The sequence below is a fragment of the Antechinus flavipes genome, chromosome 1, assembly GCF_016432865.1.
Source record: "Antechinus flavipes isolate AdamAnt ecotype Samford, QLD, Australia chromosome 1, AdamAnt_v2, whole genome shotgun sequence".
NCBI classification, from domain to species: Eukaryota; Metazoa; Chordata; class Mammalia; order Dasyuromorphia; family Dasyuridae; genus Antechinus; species Antechinus flavipes.
Window position 1 is genome coordinate 677343006 of NC_067398.1, and position 20960 is coordinate 677363965.

Sequence of the window (20960 nt, forward strand, 5' to 3'; positions counted from 1 at the left end):
AGTTCAAATTCAGTCTCAGACACTAACTAGCTGTGTGACTTTGGGCAAATCACCTAACCCTATTTGCCTCAGTTTTCTCATCTATAAAATGAATTGGAGAAGGAAGGAAATAGCAAGCACTCTAATATCTCTGCCAAGAAAACCCCAGATGGATTCATGAAGAGTCAAACACCAATGAGCAACAACTAAAAAAAATGAAGATAATAATAGCAACTACATTGCAGAATTATGGTCAAATAAGATAATGTTCTTTTAAGATACATATTGTGTGTGTATTTTTTTAACATTTAAATAATTTTTTTAAAATTCCAAATTCTTTCCCTCTTTCCAGTCACTTTCCCCTTCCCCTCCCCATTGAGAAATAATATTCTTAAAGTTCCTAGCATAGTGCCTGGTATGTATGTAATACGTACTTTACAAATGCTTATTTCTTTCCCATCCCTATTATAAATCTGTATTCCCTTTCTCTTCCTCTTTCCTTTGTCATCATAGACTACCAGTCTCCCTGTTTCTGATCTCTATCTCTTCCATTCTTTATAGATCCAGAATTATTTTCTCAAAACCTGTTCCTCTTCTGTTCACTTTCAATAGCACCCAAATACCTTATTTAAAAAAAAAAAAGTCCATACTTTTCAACGTGACATTTGTCACAATTCCACCTAGTCCAATTTATCTCCCCCATTTTCCCTTAGGGCAATCTCCTTATTCCAGTCAGACTGGTTTATTCCCAGTCTCCAAAATATACCCACTGCTGTCCTCAAAAAACTTCCCCTTCCCTTTTCTTGAAATTTTCCTACATTGCCTTCCCACAGGCTCAGCCTGTCCAAGCCCAAGTCAAATACCACCTCCTCTGCGGAGCCTTCCTTGATTTCCCAGTCTTGACCTCCTACACATATCCGGCATGATGACATGTCTCATCGTGTTGTCTGGAGGTTATTTACATCTTGCTTTGTCATTTCTTTCCATGTTTGTGTGCAGTGCCAACTAAGCTGTGAGTTTCTGAGGGCAGGGGAAAGATGATCCATCTCTTGTCCCTGTCTTATCTTCCCCACCCTGTACCTGTCAAGTGCTAACTCAGCTGGAAGGACGCAATTCGTTTAAGCCATGTATGAGCATTAATCCCCTCTCCTACGATACCCAATATGGTGTCTCTCAGCCTGTGCTTGAAGACCTCCAGGGAGGGAGGAGCGGCTTCTTCCTAAAGAAGTTGATATACTCTTCCCCGTTGCATATGAAAGCTTGTTAGTTTATTCACAGAACAGAGGGTTTGAGCTGGAAGGGATCTAAGGAACCAACCACCTCCTTTACATTAGAAATATAATAGTCATCTGTACAGTGCTTTAAGATCGACAGATGCTTTTTATATCATTTGATCCTCTAGATAACCAGGTGCGTGCCATGGATATCATCTCCATTTTACAGTCTGAGACTCAGAAAAGTTTAGTCCATTGGACAATCAGGGTCACACAACTAACAATTGGCAGGTGCTGGTCAAATCCAAGTCTCTGCTGACTCTAAGCTTTGTGTTTTTTGCATCATCCAGACTCTTCTGTTTCTCAGGCCTGGAGTGAGGAAGGCCAAGGTCAGACAGAAGCTTCACTCCCTCCTACTGTGTGCACTATGCTAGGGGAGAGGGGGCCCTTTCAGATAATTTTGCCCCATGAGGTGGGTATGGCCAGATTGTCCTGGGTCCTTAGCTGACCCACTTCTGAGGTCCATGTGTTGGTACTGATAATGTTTCCCCTGGACAAGCGGTTATAAAAACAAAATCAAGGGGACTGAAGCATGAGACATCACCGATGCTACAACAAAGGACCTTTACAATAAGCGGGATGTGGGGGGGAGGGGAGGGAGGGGAAAACTTGTATACCTTAGATAGATACCATCAGTGCCAGATCAAAGTCCCCATCAGTGGGTCAACAAGCACCTGGGATGATAACGCTTGGGTACATCCCCCATCCCCCGCCCCCGCCCCTGCATGCATCTTTGCGGATGTGTGAGCCAGCTCAGAAACCAAGGACACTCGGGCAGGTCCTCCCGAAATAAGCACCTGTTGCCAAAGGAAACAGACACACTCAAATGGAACCAGCCTTTGTTTATTGACTCCCTGCTACGTGCCAAGCCCTGTGCTGGCCGGCTTAAGACAAAAAAAACAAACCAAAAGGCTGCCTTCGAGGGCCTTTGGCAGCCACTGAGCCACAGCACAGAATTCCGCGGGCGTGAGCCTTGATCCAGAATCCTGGCGAGCCCGGGCTCACGCTTGTCGCGGGGGAGGGGGCAGTGAGAGCCGGACAAGTGTCCAAGGGTGGAAACAGCTGCCCGCCCCCTCGAACTCGCCCCACCTGGGCAGAGACTTGGAGGGAGATGGAACAAAAGCCCCCGAGAGGCTCCCTGCCCGCCCCACGCGGACCAAGTCTCCGGGTGGAAAATCCAGCTTCCCCAGAGGCTGGAGGTGGCAACGGGTGTTCTGGGGGGAGAGGGGGTGGGGAGGGGAAGGAAGGCGAGGCTCTACAGCTCTCTAGGCCGGGCTGTACGCGGACAGGAATCCCTACAGTGCACCACCGGATCGGCCTTCTCGGGGAGCCTTTTACTGTCGGAGGAGGGGGCTCCTTACTTCCAGGGGCCAGCCCTTCACTCGGGGCAGGGCACCTTGCTCGGGAGCTGTTCTTTTCCTGGGGCTGACATCTTTGCACCTTCTCTCCGGGACCCCTGGGGTCAAGCTGAGCAAGGCGGATGCCCCGAGCCCTGCAAATTCTGGGACAGCCGTTGTCATGCCCCCAACCCCCAGCCCTCTCTTTTCCAGGATAAGCACACCCAGCTCCTTCATAATAAATTCTTTAAAAATAAATAAATAAAAAAGTTTGTTGGTTTGCATTGACCTTGGGTCCAGCCCACTAAACTGACCCACTTCCTCGTGCCCCCTCACAGTTGTCACCCCTACTTCCCACCCTAGTCTTCGCCTCCTATCCTAGCCCCACCCTCGCCAGTTCAGGGAGGGGGGGCGGTGTGAGGGGACGTCACAAAAAAAAAACAAAACAACAAACCCAACCACACGGGGCAGCCACGGGCTCCAACGCCTACCCATCCCTGCAGCCCCCCCCCCTCCCTGCGTCCCCCAGCAGAGGTGTCTGGGGGTTGTAGTCCCGGCTGGGGGCGGCTGCGGCCTCGGCCTGGGGGCGAAACCCAATCGCGGCTGAGGCGCGCCTGCGCGCTCGGCCCCCCTCTCCTCTCCCCCTTGGATAGGTCGGTCGGGAGGGGGGGGGAACGGGCTCGCGGTAGCCGGCGGGGTGGCGCAGGCGCAGGCGCAGGCGCAGGCGCGGGCAAAGATAGTCCGGCGGGCAGGAGGGCTAGACAGACAGAGCGGGAGGGCGGGCAGGCAGACAGGCGGGCAGCCCGGCGCAGGCGCCCCGCAGCCGGCGGGCCGGAGCGGACCACAGTTCCCGGCGTGCCCCGCGCGGGCAGCGGCCTGAGGAGAAGGGGAAGGGGAAGGGGAAGGGGAAAGAGAAGGAGGAGGCGGCGGCTAAGGGCGGGCTGAGGGGAGGGCGAGGCCGGGGGAGGAGAGGGCGGAGCGGGGGGCCGGGCTGGGCTGGGCTGGGGGGGGAGCGGGGATCCAGAGCGAGTGGAGCGCTCGGGGGCTCAGGGCTCGGAGGCGGCGGCTCCCGGCAGTGGCGGCGGCGGCGGCTCCTCCTCCCCCCCTGACCAGAGCGTTCGGCCCGGCCCGTCACGCGAGCCCGGGGCGGCCGTGCGGCCTAGTTCCCCCGACGCGGCCCAGCCCGGCCCCTCGACCTCGGCCCCGGCCCCCGCCCCCGCCGCTGCCCCTGCCGCTGCCGCCGCCTCCCCGACCCCCGCTGCTGCCGCTGCCGCTGCCGCTGCCACTGCCGCCTCCTCCACCGCCATGGCCCGGCCGCTGGTGCCCAGCTCGCAGAAGGCGCTGCTCCTGGAGCTCAAGGGGCTGCAGGAGGAGCCGGTCGAGGGCTTCCGGGTGACCCTGGTGGACGAGGGAGACCTGTACAACTGGGAGGTGGCCATCTTCGGGCCCCCCAACACCTACTACGAGGGCGGCTACTTCAAGGTAAGGCAGAGAGCAGCCCGATCCCTAACGCGGGGGCCAGGCCGCGGGGAACCCGGCCACCCCGTGGGGTTCCTTGGCCCCCACCCCCGCCGTGGTAGGTTCCCCTTCTCTGACCCTTCTTTACACTCCCTCCCCCCTCACTCTGCCGTGGTAGGTTCCCTTCTCCGACCCCTCCCATGGTTGGTTTCCCCATCTCTTACCCCCCCCTCCCCCGTGGTAGAATCCCCCTTCTATTACCCCCCTCCCCCCAGTTATGGTAGTTTCCCCCATCTATTACATTCTGTGGTAGATTTCTCCCATCTATTACCTCCATGGTAGATTCCCCATCCCTTGCCCCCATAATGGATTCTCTATCTCTTTCCTCTTATAGAATAGGTTTCCCCATCTCTTACTCCTCTCCATGATAGAATCCTCCATCTCTTATAATCCCCTCATGGAAGATTTTCCATTTCTTACCCCCTCTGATAGATTCTCTCATTTGTTCACCCCACCATGGTGTGTTTTCTCATTTTTTAACACATACACGGCCTTCCCTCCTGATTCCCTCTCTAAATCTCCCATGTATATTCTCCTCTTTCTTGCTTCTCTGTAGATTCTCTATCCCTCATCTCACCCAGTGGCAGGTTCTTTCTACATTGCCCTTACACATGTATTTTTCTACCTCCTTTTACACACACTACCCATATTGTTTGGTTCCTGATCTTCAATACTTCACCCTCCCATGGTAAGTGTTTCATACCATTTCTTTAACCTGAGGAGTTCATTGAGTCTCACATTTACAACAGGATAGATTGTCTTCTCTTTTACATATATATATATATATAGAGAGAGAGAGAGAGAGAGAGAGAAAGAGAGAGAGAGAGAGAGAGAGAGAGAGAGAGAGAGAGAGAGAGAGAGAGAGAGAGAGAGAGAGAGAGAGAGGATTCTGCTCTACACTTGCAGACACACAGGCAAAGTAGATTCTATTCCGCTCTTTCTCATCTCCCATACACATGCAGGCTAGATCTTTTCAATATGAATACGCAGAGAGAGGTTAAATTCTCACACATAAATAGTACATTCTCATATATAGTCTGTGTACGCATATTACTCTAGAGATACATATGTATGCTGATGTTAGATTCTCCTTATTTTAACAAAAGCATGATAAATTTTCCCGTCTCTCATGTTCACACAAAAGATTTTCCCACAGAAGAAAGATGATAAGTCTCTCCCCTTTATACACATGATAGATTCTTCCCCCCCATATGTAGGCCCTCACATACATGGTATTCTCTAGCATGCACAAGGTAGATTCTCCATACACATACCACACACACTTACCCACTCAAAAGATTCTCCCCATTTACACAACATGCATAATTATGTTGTCAACCTTTCCCATACAGTGAATTCTTTTACATATATGTGAGGGTCTCACATATACACAAACTAGATTCTGCAAACATACAATAGATTTTCTTTATGCCATAGAATAAATTTTTATGCACATGCGTGCCTGTGCACACATGATAAATTCTCATTTCTTATACACAAATGCGTGATAGATTCTCTCATCTCTTACCCAAGTATACAATAGATTTGTTTATCTCTTTCACACTTGTATACTTTCCCTTACATTCACCTACAGAATAGATTCTCTCATCTCTTACACACATGCACACACATGAGATAACTACCTCCATCTTTTACATATGCTCCTTAGGGATTCTATCATTTCTTACACATAACAGACATACACAGAGAATGGTTCTCCTATGAATTACACACAAAGACTAGATTCTTCCATCATCCATATGTCCTAGAATTCCCTTATCTTTTACAAACACACATACACACATGATTCCCCCCTCTTAAACCTACATCATATTAAACCTCCCCCCCAACATTCCTTACACATGCATACACTCCTCTTGGTTCACACAATAGATTTTCATAATACATACTTATGTGGTTGCCCCATCTCTTTGATGGGCATATTTGTGTGTGTGCACACACAAACATGACCATATTCAAGAAAGATTCCCTTTTCTTAGACACACACCTCCAACATCCATTTCCCAGAATCATTCTCTTCTTCACCTCATACACACATCTCTCTCAGCTTTTAGACTCAATTCTTTTGTGAGGTACTGCACCAGGAGTAATCAGTTTCCTTTATTTTTAATTACCCCTTGCTGCTTAAAAATTGTCCCCAGGATAGTCTGAACGACCCCCCCTTATCTCCCCCTCTTAATCTTAAATTTCCTTTTCTTTACTATATGTCCCCCAAGATAAATCCATTCCTTCAACTTTTTTTTCCCCTCCTTATTCTTGAAAAGCACTATTACTAACCCTATGATATTTTTTCCCTATTCTCTCCAGCCCTAAAAGATAAGGATACTTTTCCTTGTTCTCATTTAAGGAGCTGTGATGTGATGCCCTTTCATTAATTCTGGGTTGTTTTGCTCCACTTTACTGTCTTCATGCTCCTTACCCTGTTTCCCTTTTCCCCATTCTTTCCCCTCCCCAGAGGAAACAAAGAGCCCTGGATATAGCTGCCTCCAATCCCTCATGTTGTCCTTTGGAGCTAGTGGAGTGCAGAGTACCCTATTGTTGGGGAACAGAGGGTCTGGCTGGGGGAGGAGACTGGTTTGGAGCTGAGTTGGAAACAGGCTTTCTGTCTGATTGCTGGACCTAGAAGGCTGTTGTTACCTGGAGCCTTCCAATGAAGGTGTCACAGGCTTCCCAGGCAAATCAGAAAATAAATGAAAAACAGCCACAACTAGCATTTCAGAAGATGGGGGGTTCACCTTCTCCATTCCCAGTCCCATTTATGACAGACCAGCTCAGAAAAGTTGTCCCCTATATATGTTCAACTTGGTAACCTCTCAAGCCCCATTCAACCAAAGAAGTCCCTGTCACACTTCCCAGACAGGACCCTGTTACTCATTTAGTCTCTGCAAGGCCAGTGCAGAAATCTGCTGCTTCATTGCTCCCCTTAAAAATGAAACCAGACAGACTCTTTGTGAGGAGATTTGCTTTTCTTTGGGCTCTTTGCTAAGGATTTTAACATCCTGGGCTTTTACAAAGAAAAGTCAGGGCTTATATTTGCCCCCTAAAATAGGCTTCCCATTTTTTTTTTTTCTCTTCTGTGGCCCTTAGGCCAGCAAATTCAATTCAGTAAATGTTCTTGAATAGTTTCTCCAGAGGCCTGAGCTTTGGGATCTTTGCAACCTTAATAATATTTTTTCTGTTCCTATGGATAATATTTTATTACCAAAAATGTTATAATTGCACATGTTTTAGGTTTTACTCACTTTGGTACTATTCTATTCCATTTGGGGTGGGGGGAAGGGAGAGGCAGAGGTCTGGATGAGAACTGGAGTAGGATTACCAGATAAGAGGTCAGCCCTGGTTTCATGGGCCGAGTCTAGAACCATGTAATAAAACATCTTTCTCTGAGCATGAACAGGCTTTCAGATCCTGTTCTTAGGTCTTGATTGCAAGGCTACCTCCCTTTCCCTATATGTCCAAGGCAAACCTTGGCCCAAACTGCAGGTTGAAGCTGTGATTGAACCAGATCAACTGGAGAAACCACAAGAGATCAATGAGGCTGTTCTGGGGATGGCAGGCAAGGGGAAAGCTGGAGCTGGCAAGGCAGATGTCTGTGTTTGCATTATTGTGCTAATCTTTTAACGGCTGTTACCCAATGGGCCAGGGGCCCAGCTGCCAGTTTTGTAAAGGGTGTAATTCCAGAAGTCTCACAGGCCTGTGTGACTGATGTTTGTTTTTGGTTTGAGGCCTAAAGAACCTCGGGTGGGACTCAGGATGTGAACTCTGGGCTGCAGATCTGAACTGGGTATGTCAGATGATTTTTTTCATCTTTCCAGAGAAGAGGAGATCTTATTGGGGAGGTGGGACCAGCTTTTGTGCTGAAAGGCTAGTCTTCCTTAGAGAGGGTGAACTGTTTAACCCTTTTCTGAGAAAGCTTATTTTTACCTGCTAGGAAGCAGCTAGATATAAGGCATAACTAACCAGTTCTACCTTTGATCCAGTGAAATAACCCAGAATCCTACCTGTGGCCTTGCTGACTTCTCTCTGTTGTTTCCTAGAATAATGTATTGTTTGTTGTTCTCTATTAGATACTGCCTTCTGGATCATTTCCATTGATTTCATACAAGTTCATAGACTGAGGTGGAAAAGATCATCTAGTCTGTCTCTTTCATTTTATAGAGAAGGGAAAAGATCTAGAGAGAATCATAAAATTAGCTCATTTAGTTCAGTGTGACCAGGATGAATCATGTTTAGATCAACTCTGCTTCTTCCTGGATGGGGTGTGTGTCAGTCTACTTCCCTACAACCTCATTCTGTCCATATAATTTTCTGGACCAAAATATTCCTCTCTGGACATTAATTCCCCTATATATATATTGCCCTCCTCCATTAGAATGTAGTTCCTTGAGGACAGGGACTGTCTTTGCTTTTTTTTTTGTAACCCATGACTCAGTGCAGTGCATGGCACAGAGTATATGCACTTAAGAAATAAGTGCAAATTTTTCATCCTTTCTTGTTCATGTATAGGAATTCCCTGTAGGTAAAATGTATAAGAATATTATAGATCATGCCAAATGAAAGGTCTTCCAGCCTTTACTTGAGAAGGGCCTTGTCCAAGGCCACATACCTTTTTGTTCTTAGAAAATTATTCTCCCATTCTCTTTAACCAGTTTTCTGCCTTGAACCCTGATTACAATGGATCTGCTAGAAGGTCTCGGGCAAGAAGGAATGAACATAAATAAAATAATAGCTATTCTCTCTTCACCAACTCCAGATATAATTTTTGGTGTGGGTAGAATAGGATGAATCTCCCAGGGGAATATTTTGTATTGTAGTGCATCTACTTCTGGTACCACTTTCTTTTGTTGCTACAGTCTTATCTCAAAGACTGCTTCTTTCAGAACCTGTCAGCTTTAAAAATGAAACCAACTTCTTTCTCTGAATCTGAAGTCAATGTTAAGAATTGAGATATTCTGTGTATTTGTAAGAAAGTTGGAAACTAGTAGCCACGAAACTAATTCCTTGTGCTTAACATTTCCAAAAAAGGTTAGAGAATTTGGGGGCAGGAGGGACTGCTGTGGGTGATTTGGGATCTAGCTGTACATTTGAGGGTTTATCATTAGATAAAATTATTTTCCTGGAGATGTATGTGATTATCCTTTATCACAAATAAAGTTGCCATTTGCTGGTCAACCTCAAGTCATCACATGTATTTCAAGCAGCTAGGTTTCAGGGCCTGGCCATCCCAAATAGCTTCCAATAAACAAAAACATCTGAGTTGTACTTCCTCTGTTTACCTGCTTCACCAGCTGGTCAGCCAAAGAGGAAGACAACAAAGCTGTCATCACAAAAGCTTTGCAACACACTGGCACAGGTTACATCAGAGAGACCTATGCTCAAGTCACAGCTAACAGGGGGAAGTGATTTTTCTTAAATCAAGATCCTTAGCCCTCTTTAAAGTCCCTGCTCAAAAAGTGCTTCCTCAAGCCTATATTGGGTCCTTCTAGGACCATTAGAAACCCAGCTGTGTGCTGGCAGAGCATTTTCTTACCGAGGCCAAGTGGGGCCATGAGCTGATCTTCTGGCAGACACTTCCAGTCTGGAGCTCCTGTCCTTAGAGGGCTTTGGGCTCTAGTCACAAGGGTAGAAAAGGAAGGATAACTTGGATGATAATTTTGACAGGGAAGAAATGAATGATAGGTACTGTGCTGTCAGCAGCCCAGAAGGACGCCCGAAGCCTGAAATTACTTGCATCAAGAGCAGAATCTGATCAGGTGGGCTCCAGGAAAGTTACTGGCCTCATATGGACGCAGAATGGGTTTTTATAAAGGGACTAGACTGTGTTTAAACTATTATAAAAAGGGCAGGGAAGATTATAGGAAGAATTCTCTACCTATCTTTAGGGACAAACAAGTCTCTCCTCTTCCATGACAGTAATAGCTTTCATGTCTGAAGGTAGAAAGATGGAGTGATTTACTGAAGTCATTGAGTAGGTGTCAGAACTATACTTAAAACTCAGGACTCTTCTGATTCCCAGTCTAGAGTCCCTACATATATTATACCAAAATAGCAATAACTCTTAGTACTATAAGGTTCCCAAAGCACTTCAACCCTCTGAGGTATGATCATCAGTGTTATTGACCCCATTTTGAAGATTAGGAAACTTAGATTCAGAGAAGTTAACCAGCTTGCCCAATCACACAGCTAGTAAACATCTTGGAGGCAGGATTGGAATTTAGAAAAAGGCTGGTGCTTTTTCTACTTTACAAGGAGACATAGGAATGTGCTGCCATTCCCTTCTCACTTTTTTTTTCCTTGTTACTTCCCTTCTCAGGCCCGCCTCAAGTTTCCTATTGATTACCCCTACTCCCCTCCAGCTTTCCGGTTCCTCACAAAAATGTGGCACCCGAACATCTATGAGGTAAGCCCCAGATTGTTTTTGCCCCTTGGGATTCCTGAGGTTTTTATGAGTCCTTCCCCAGGGGTACTCAGCAGGACAAGTATTTACATGCCTGCTATATGACTTGACTGTGCTATGTGCTGTTGGGTGCAAGAGAAGTAAAAAGCAGGGCCCCGCCCTTAAAGAATCTGCATCTGCTGACTGCCTTTGTGCACATCCTTACTCTGAGGTTTAAAATGAGAGCTGAGGTGAGACCGCCTCAATGCTATATTCCAGAGCATTTATTTGTCTTGTACAAGCTGAGACTTGCCTTGAGACTGGACCAATTTAGTGTCTGACCTGAAGCCAGTTTCAGGGTGGAGAGTGTTTCAATTTGAAAGTATCATGGATTTGGACAAGCAGGTAACTAGAACCTTAAGTCAGGCCAAATGATGGATGAAATTAGCTTGAATTATCCATCCTGGTCTGTGAGACTATATTTGGGCATGTAGATGCTTGTCTTTCCACTGGAGTAGAGCAAGTTTTATTCAAGGAAAGGTCCTTGTCTTCCACATCATTGTAACCCGTTTCCCCTCCAAAGGGGGGGGGTGGACTTCAGTTTCAGGGCTGACTATGAAAGCTAATATTTCTCTTTCTCCCCTCACATTTTCCTTTTTTCCCTGCCCCCCATTGACCAGACTGGGGATGTTTGTATCTCAATCCTCCACCCTCCAGTAGATGATCCCCAGAGTGGAGAGCTTCCCTCTGAGCGATGGAACCCCACCCAAAATGTCAGGTGAGTTTCCCCCAAGGGGTAGTAAGTCCCACTGAGAAAAGGGAATTAATTCATGACCATATAGCTCTTAAAAAGACTACATTGAGTATTCTACAAGTTTTACAAGAGCTAAGTGCTCTCATGTGTGCAGCAAAACCTACCTGATCCAGATTGGATCACATGAGCACACTCCCTTGTTGAGGGCCTGAGGGAGGTAATTTTGGGCATCTAGTTAGCCTGGCTTCTCCCTAGCAATCACTAAATTTAAAAGACCACAGGGAGAGAAGGGTAGAAAGGAGATGCTGTTCTCCATATCCCTCATCATCTTCTAGATTTGTAGGTCAGGAATGAAAGAGACCTTGAAGATTTGGAGCAGTCTCCTCATTGTACTGACCAGGGAACATTTTACTGATCAGAGCAGAAGTCATTTGCCCAAGGACCCATGGCAATTTAATGACAGGGAGAAAAGTAGAAATAGCAGAGGGAATGTTTCTCTCCTATAGCCAAGCACTTAGCCCATATGCATGACCAATAATAGAAGACATAAATTTTTAATTTTATTTATTCGGCAAACATTGTGTGCATATTGTGTGCAGAAGCTATGACAGCGTTGACTTTGTGGAGCTCAGAGGCTGATTTGAGATTCAGTGTAAAGAAAAGCTCATTAACAATTATTTAGCATTGCCTAAAAGTGAACTGGGCTGGAGTTGGTTCCCTTTCACTAGATTACAGTGTCAATGACCATTCGATGATGTTGTAAAAGAAAGGACACTCTTATTCAAACACAGACTGGATTGGATTAATTCAGCTTGAAGTTCTCTTCCAATGCCGAGACTCTCGGAAGACATAGATACAGCTGACTGTCACATGCCATTCGCCTCATAGATTTAGATTTGGAATGGACTCTCAGACTGCCTTGTCCAATGAACCTGAGATCCAAGAGAAAACATTTGTCCAGTCACAGGAGTGAGTTATATAGAGCCAAGACTTGAACCCGATTCTTTGTCTCCAAATGCAGCATACTTCTCATTGTGCTTCCCTACTTCCCCATTGAGCCACATCCCTTCTTAGTCAGTTACCTAGAACATCTCCTTTATCCTCCATAGACTTCCTTTCCAGGGACTTTCTCTCATTCCCAAAGTCTGTCTCAGGTGGGCACTTTCTTACTTGATGGTGCTGGGGGTGCACTTCAGTTATTTATGCCATGAGGAATGTCAGGGTCATTCAGAAAGGTTCTTTCTAGTCATGGGAGGGTCTCAGCATGGCGGTGCTTTCTGAGTAGATGACTTCAATGCAACCCTTCCTTTGCTGATAGGACCATCCTCCTGAGCGTGATCTCCCTCCTAAATGAGCCCAACACCTTCTCACCAGCCAATGTGGATGCTTCCGTGATGTACAGGAAATGGAAAGACAGCAAAGGGAAGGACCGGGAATATACAGACATCATCCGGTGAGTGGGAGGGAGCTGCCTGTCAGGCCCTTCACATTCCTATGGTGCTTTGGTTGGTATAAGGATCTCTTCACAACTGCCTTGGAAGAGTGTTGCCAGCAAGGCAGCATAGAGGAGTCCTCCTCCTCGAGGTGGCAGTTGGAGGTTAGAGGCAGGCAGTGGTTAGACTCACGTGTTCCCCTTGGGCCACAGCTGTCCAGCAGTAGGCAGGCTATGAGTCCTCTATGTGCACGGGGAATAATTTTCTTATTCAACAAATATTAATCACTCTGCTAGGTGGAAAACAAAGTACTTAGCTGTGTTAGAGGAAGCAGCAACTGTTACTTGCAATATTGCATTTTATAGTTTACCAGACACTTTCTGTTCATTACCTCAGTTGATTCTCACAACCAGCCTTTGGGATAGAAGTACTGTGATCAATCAGTCAGTCAACATTATACACCTACTGAGTGCTGGCACTGTGCTGAGTGATCTAGGAGGCAATGGATTCCTTCACACAAAAGTTGGTTGATCTTTGAACATGTTCACAAATGTGTTAAGCTAGAGGGCCCCTGGGTTCCCAGCTTACTCCAGAGGGATGTAACTCGCTTATCCATATTTTATAGAAGAAGAAACCAAGGTTCAGAGAGAACGTTTATCAGGAAGAGGCCCTGAGTTCAGAGAGATTTGTTCATGGTGGAGTGTTAAATTTAGGCCATCACTGAATGGGCCAGAAGGGTGCAAGAGGAGAGGAGTACATTGAGAGGCAATAGATGGATGATGGGGAGAAGGATGAGAACTAGAGATCAAGAGATGGGAGGGAATTCAGAACCAAGAGTAATGACCTGAGAGAGAACTGGAAAAGGGTGGAGGGAAGGAGAGCTTGGCTTCCTAGGAATTTTTTCAGGACATTACACTGACTCTTTGACTCCATGTCCTCTTTTTCCAACCTCCTCTTATCTCCTGCCCCATAACTGTTCTACTCCTTCTCAGCCTTTTCCACTGTACTTTTGGAATGACTATTCTGTAATGACCAAGCCATTCTCCACCTCAGCCACAGCCTCATCACTCTTGCTTCCATGTGTTTCTCTTTTTGTCATTGCATTTTTCCCTCCAACATACATACCCCTTTCTCAATATTTTCCAGTTCCCTATGACCTCTAGTTCTTCTGTTATGTTTTACTTTTCTCAGACCATTATGACTTTTGCTTGCCTTTCACTTTCTTCCTATGCCAACCTTGAGCTTATAACCAATTTAGCTCTACCTTGTCCTCTTTATTCCTTTGGCCTTTATCCTGTCGCACAATCATCCCATGCTTGGCCCTAGATTATTCCTGCCCTCCTTCTCTACTGTGCTGTTTGAGGAATATCCCAGATTTATGTTACCCACATCTACCAGGGGTCCTCAAACTTTTTAAATAGGGGGCCAGTTCACTGTCCCTCAGACTGTTGGAGGGCTGGACTATAGTAAAAACAAAAACTTTGTTTTGTGAGCCTTTAAATAAAGAAACTTCATAACCCTGGGTGAGGGGGATAAATGTCCTCAGCTGCTGCATCTGGCCCACGGGTCGTAGTTTGAGGACCCCTGTACTAGATCCTCACTGCAGCAAGACAGTCCTCTCTAATTGATGGTCGCTATTTCATTGCTCACAGAAGGTTTCAATCCTTCTCTCAATATTCCTATAACCTCTGATCTCTCAATTTAGAACCTTGTCTTTTCTTTTACTGAGAAAATTGAGGCCATTCCCCATGGATTGCCTCATCTCAGAATCACTTGACATAATCTCTTATATTTTTGAGCTTAGAATTTTTTATAGCAGAGTAATGTTTCATCATGAACTATACCACAATTTATTTAGCCATTCCCCAGTTGACAGGCATCCTCACAATTTTCAATTCTTTACTACTACATGGAGAACTGCTATAAATATTTTAGAACATGTATGTTCTTTTCCATTTTTGCTAATCATCTTGGGAAACAGACGTAATAGTGATATTGCTCGGTTTGGGCATAATTCTAAATCTCTCTCTAAAATGGTTGGATCTGCTAACAGATCCACCAATACTTGATTTAAGGTCCTAATTTTTCCACATCCCCTACAATATTTGTCACTCTCTCCCTTCTGTCAGTGTAAAATGATATCTCAGAATTGTTTTAATTTGCATTTCTCCAGTCAATAATTAATTTAGGGTATTTTTTAATATGACTATAAACTGTTTTGATTTCTTCATCAGAAAGCAGCCTGTTCATATCCTTTGACCATTTATTAATTAGGGAATGACTTGAATTTTTATAGGTTGACAAAGTTATTTACATATTTGAGATAATTAATGCCTATTCTTAAGGAGCTTACATTTTGTTAGATAGGCAAAAAGTACCTAGATAAGGACATAGAGAATAAATATAGGATATTTAAGGGGAAGAAGTAGTACCTAGTGGGGATCTGGAAAGATTTTGACCTGCATGATTTTGACCTTCTCCTTCTTCCATCTTTAGTAAATTACCCCCCTCAGTTATCCCCTCTACAGTTCCTCCTTATTTCTTTTTTCCCCAACTGCCTTGAAATATGCTCAAGGTTTTCTTGTGCTTAAAAAACTTAAACTATACCTTGCCATTCCTTCAAGCTTTTATTCTATATTTTACCTCCATTTGTTAAACTCCTAGAACAAGCTGTCTGTATTCCTTGTTTATACTTTTTCTGCTTGTCTTAACCCTTTGTGTTCTGAGCTCAAATTGAAACTATTCTTTCAAAGTTACCAAGGATTTCTTATCAGGAATAACTGTCTTTTTTCAGTTTTCACCCTTTGTGACCTCTCTTGGCTGTATTTGAAACTGTTAATGAGATTACCTTCCCTTTCTGAATATTCACTCCTCTGGCTTTTTCATGTTACCCATCTGATTGTTCCTTCTCAATCTTCTTTGCTATCTTAACCTCTGAATCCTGCTTCCTCGCTGTGGGTCCTCCTAAAGATACTGTTCCAAGCCTTCTTCTCTTTTTTTATAGAGACTCTCATTTCTTGAACTCATCAGTTCCTTTGGGTTTAATTATCATCTCCATTTAAATAATTCCCATCTCTCAGTATATCTAGTTCTATTCTGTTCTCATCACTACCTGACTATTGGGAATTTCAAAGTAGGATAACTCTGGAAACATCTTAAAACTCAGCATGTCCAAAAGAAAGCTCATCTTTTCCCCAAACCCACCGCTCTTCCAGACTTTCCTATTTCTATCTAAAACACTAACCTCCCTTTGTATTTAACCACTTTGTATTTAACTAGTAGATGTTTAATTTGTATTTTTATGTAGATATTTTGTATATAATTTTAACCAGGGTATCCAAAAGTCTTGATGCAGTTTTAAATCATTAAAGCACTAAGACTTTTGAAACACTTGTACTTGTTTCTCCTGATAAAGCATATAGGTCTTGAAATTTTTTTTTATCCCCAGCAACAGTGCTTAGCATGCAGAACAAATGTTTATTGATAGATAAAGAAAAATTATATAACTTGCTCATTGTTACAGTCAGCCCTACAGGTAGGCTTTGAAGGAAGCTTCTCTTGACTCCCAAGGCCAGGTCTTTTTCCAGTCCATCACACACTATCTTGCTTAAGACATGTACACACACATAAGTTACAATATACAGTGTATTTTGAGAAGTACAAAAAAAAATCATATAACAGGAATGAAAGAATCACTTCAAGTTAGAGAAAATTAGAAAGTAAGGTAGCTTCTTGAATGAGGTCTTATAGGAGATGCCATGGGTAGTATGCTTATCACCTTCTTTATCACTAAGTTCTTAATTGAATAATTCCCAGCAGCCTCTTCTAACTTGTCTTGCATTGGAGCAGAAGCTCAGAATTCTTCCTATCAAGCACTGAAGAAACCAAAACTAACCCCTCAATGTCTTGCCTCTGTATGTATTCTTTGTCCTATTTTTCTGTTCTTGGTTTAAGATTTAATTTTTTTCAAAAACCATTTCCATAACTCATAGTTGTGTAGTTCTTTATTTCTGTTTTGATCTTTCCAATCATGCCTGAGAGATAATAAATATTATTCCAACTTTACCAGTGTGGAAATCAGGATTGAGAAATGAAATAATTTTGAGACTCAAAACTCAGGTTGCCTGAATCTTTCTTGGTCTCTTACTCTTAATACACCATACTGCTTCACTGTTGCAGACAAAGTAACTTCTCTTTCCTTTCCTACCAAGAAAATACGTAGTCTTTCTCCTTCCCTATCAGGCTTAAATATATTACTCCCATCTTTTGAGAAGCTTTCCAATTTATTAGAATTGGATTCTCAGCTCAGTTATATGATTTGGGTCCTGGGCCAAACTATCCTGATGTCTTGAGCCTCCATCTCAAGATGAGATCCTGTGAGGGCCAGAAGTCCAAAGAAATCATGACTGAAACAGATTGTATTTGTCTTTATTGTAATTCTTCTTTCCAAGGATCCAAATGTTCTCCCGTATACACAAGAATGAAGGAGATGAGATTTGCAACTTGCTTTCTAGGTGGTAAAATGTGGCAGGATTTCAAATTATAGTTATCAGTGCTTCATACGAGTCTCTGAGATGACTGGCTCTTGGAGGCAGCTTTCTCCAGAAGGCAAAGTATTCCTGTTACATATAGGTAACCATTCATCCCTGTATTTTTCAGAGATGCCTAGGAGTCATTGTGGCCTAGCAAAGTCTGGCTAAAGAGATATTGATGAGAAGGGACATATTACTGCTATCTTTAGGACATATCCCGAAGCCATTCTACAGTTTTAGTTCTAAGGTAGACAGATAAAAGACACACATAATAATATTTATCTCCAGAAATCAGTATTTTCTAAAACGTGCAGGAATAGTGATATAGACATGCTCCAAGGCCTTGTCTTTAGATTTCTTTCTTTCTTCTTCTTCTTTTTTTTTTTTTTTTTTTTTTTTGCCATGATGATCTGTTCTACTCCCACAACATTAACAATTATTCAGAAGCCTCTCATTCTATATCCTTGACCTGGCCCTGATCTCTTTTTGTGTTCCAGACTCAAATTTCCATCTGTTTGCTAAATGTCCTGCTGGCTTCTCAAGTCAATATCTATTTCTCTTGTCTCTTATCTCAATTTCCTTTTCTTTTTAGAAAGAAATTTAATATTTTATTCTCTCCCCTACCCCAAGTACTCTAAAAACAATTTTTAGCATTCTTTTTCTTTGCTGAGGCAATTGAGGTTAAGTGACTTTCCCAGGGTCACACAGCTAGGAAGTGTTAAGTGTCTGAGGTAGATTTGAACTCAGGTCCTCCTGACTAGAGGGCTGATACTCTTATCTGCTGTGCCACTTAGCTGCCCCTGCTTAAATCATTTTATCATTTTACCAGCAGTGCATATAAGATCTTCATTTTCCCACATCTACTCCAACATTTGTCATTTTCCTTTTCTGTCATATTAGCCAATCTGACAGGTATAAGTAGTAACTCAGAGCTGTTTTAATTTACCTTTCTCTCATCAATAGCAATTTAGAGTTGTTTTCATATGACAATAGATAGCTTAGATTTCTTCATCTGAAAATTGCCTATTCATATCTTTTTATCATTTATCAGTTGATGAGTAGCTTTTATTTCTATAAATTTGATGCATTTCTTTATATATTTGAGAAATTAAGTCTTTATCAGAGAAATTTGCTATAAATTTTTTTTAGTTATGATTACTATGTATCTTCTCTATTCTCTTTCCTCTGTTTATCCTTCTCTCTCTCTCCCCCTCTCCCCCTTTCTCTCTCTCTCTCTCTTTTCTTCTCTCCTTTGCTTCTGACTGCCCCCTCTCTTTTATCAGCATTTCTGCCCCCTCTCTTTTTTTCTGTACCCACACGAGTGTATGCCACTTCTTTGTGCCATTTCTGATAAGAGTAAGATTTGTAGGCTCCCCCTTGTTCCCCATACCCCTTCCACTACAAAACTCCTTTCATGTCTGTTTTATGACAGATAATTTCCCCCATCCTACTGCTCTTTCTGCTTCTTCCCTAGTCTCCTTTTAATTAATGACATTACTATTCTCCCAGTTTCCTTAGGCTCACATCTCAGAAATCTTTGATTTGTCTCTACTGTTTACTTTCCATTTTTCAAAGATTAAAGTCCTTAGTTTGGTAATGAAAGCCTCTCTCCTATGTCCCTATTTTGTTTCCTGCCTTATCTTCTATTTCTCTTAGTACACTGCAGCCTGTGATCTCTCTAAATCAGTATCAGCCTCCTTCCTATTGTTCAGGCATAGAACGTTGTAACTGGAAAGCTCCTGAGAAGCTCGAACGAGGCCCCCAGTCGATAGGGAAGTGTGCCTGGCCAGACCGAAGTCAGAGAGTCTGGGCTCGCACCTGGGGTCAGCCAGCCTCAGTCCTGGCATTGCCTCCTTGGGTCTCAAGCCCCTGAGTCAGCAACCTAGGAGGCAGTGAATTCTTGTCCTAGAGCTGGGGCTTCAGGGTGAGGGTCTATTGGCTGTAGCCCATTAGGCCTTATATCTGTGCCTGGAAATCACCTGCCCCCCACCCTTTGCAGTGCCCTGACCTTTTGCCATGAACACTGTGCCTACTCACCCGCGACTCCCTCCTGATGAGCCATGGGCCTTAGGAAGGAAGGATCAGGTCTCCTGCAGATGATGACGAGAAGGATTTGGGCTTGTCCTTGGTGTCCCTTGTGGCCCCTCCCCAGCAGCTTCTTGGGGCACTTGGTTTCCGCTCTAATTTCTGTTGTTCCCCCCCCTCCTGGGGTTGGTGGGGCTGGTGGCCCCGGCTCCATTTAACAGAGGGCTAGGCTGAGAGAGCATCACCCCCAGAGTCCAGATGAGGTCAACAGGGCTCTTTGGCTCTTGTCTGCTGCCTCCTGACCCTTCTCTCCTCTCCTTTCCCCAGGAAGCAGGTCCTGGGGACCAAGGTCGATGCGGAACGGGATGGGGTCAAGGTGCCCACAACATTGGCAGAGTACTGTGTGAAGACCAAGGCCCCTGCGCCGGACGAGGGCTCGGACCTCTTCTACGATGACTACTACGAGGACGACGATATGGAGGAGGAGGCCGACAGCTGCTATGGTGATGACGAGGACGACTCCGGCACGGAGGAGTCCTGACATCGTCTCCCCGCAACCCCCGGGCCCGAAATAAACTTATAAAATTTTACCTCAGACAAGGAGCCCGCAGACTCGCTTGGAAATCTCTTAGACTCCTGACAGCCCTGAACACAGACTCTCTACCTCACGGGAGTTTCTAGTTTTCTGTTTGATCTTGGTTTTTCTCCTTTTGGGTTTTGGGTGGTTTTTTTTCCTCCTCTTCAAAGAAGAATGCCCCCTTTCCTCACCCCAGGCCCTTCTTTCCTCATCTTTAAAGCCAAGGCCCCATTTTCCAGCTTTGTGGGGAGTGGAAGAGGGCCTTGCTGGGGAGGGGCAGCCTTGGGCCCTTCAGCCTGGAAGCTCTGGGGTCTGACCTTGCCCACTTTGTTCCCTCCTGGGGATTTCATCTGCCTGGGTGAGACTAGGAGGATCCCACAGGCTTTTGTGTGCATTAGGTGAGTGAAGAATGAAGCAGCTACAATTGGGGGGTGGGGGGAGGGGTCACGCTGCCTGCTGGCCTTCTCGCTTCTGCCACAGCCAGGGTGGGTGGGGGGTGGGCGGAGGGAGAAGAGGCTTAGAGCTGGTTTTGGTGGGTTCTCCCCAGCCTTCTCTGCTCTGGATACTTGCAGCATCACATCAGACCACTAGAGGGAGACCGAGTCACCCTCAGAGATCCTTGGCCCTGGGCAGGCCTTGGTTCTCCTGTCCTGCCTGATTCCTAGACCACGTGCTGAGGCAGGAGCCCCCAGGGTCTGGAGGGAGCTCCCAGGGTCTTAAGCTGCTGACACCAGCTGGGGCAGGGAAGGGCAAACAAGTTTTTTTCTAGGAGTGGGTGGGTGGGTTTAATTTTTCGTCAATTTCTCTCTGCTTCAGTTTGTTTGAAATATTAAATAAAACTACTTTATGAGAAATGTGTGCTGTGTAGGGGGAGAGGGGAGGGACAGGGCCTTTGAAGGAATCAATAGTAGTGACTAAAGTGAAATCAGTTTAGCATGTTTAAACCTGTTTTGGGTTTGAGCCTAAAGCTCTTAGCTTGAGAAATAAGAAGACTCCTAGAGCTCCTCATGTTTACAAAGCAATTTCTCATCTGGGAGGTTGACGGGGCAAAAGATTATGCCTTTTCCTTGGTCTGAGGATCCAAACAAAGTTTAGAGAGGATATCAAAGGCCTAGTCCTCCCCATATGATAATT

General features: G+C 44.8%; 1 protein-coding gene across 1 annotated transcript; it reads left to right on the forward strand.

Annotated features, from left to right (window-relative positions):
• The first annotated feature begins 3584 nt into the window (after nt 1–3584).
• CDC34 (cell division cycle 34, ubiqiutin conjugating enzyme) lies at nt 3585–20680 on the forward strand. The gene is made up of 5 exons (XM_051972430.1): nt 3585–4072; nt 10443–10529; nt 11186–11283; nt 12578–12712; nt 19577–20680. Exons 1-5 carry the CDS (start codon nt 3896–3898, stop codon nt 19788–19790), a joined length of 711 nt encoding a protein of 236 aa, XP_051828390.1. The 5' UTR covers nt 3585–3895; the 3' UTR covers nt 19791–20680.
• Nucleotides 20681–20960: the final 280 nt, after the last annotated feature.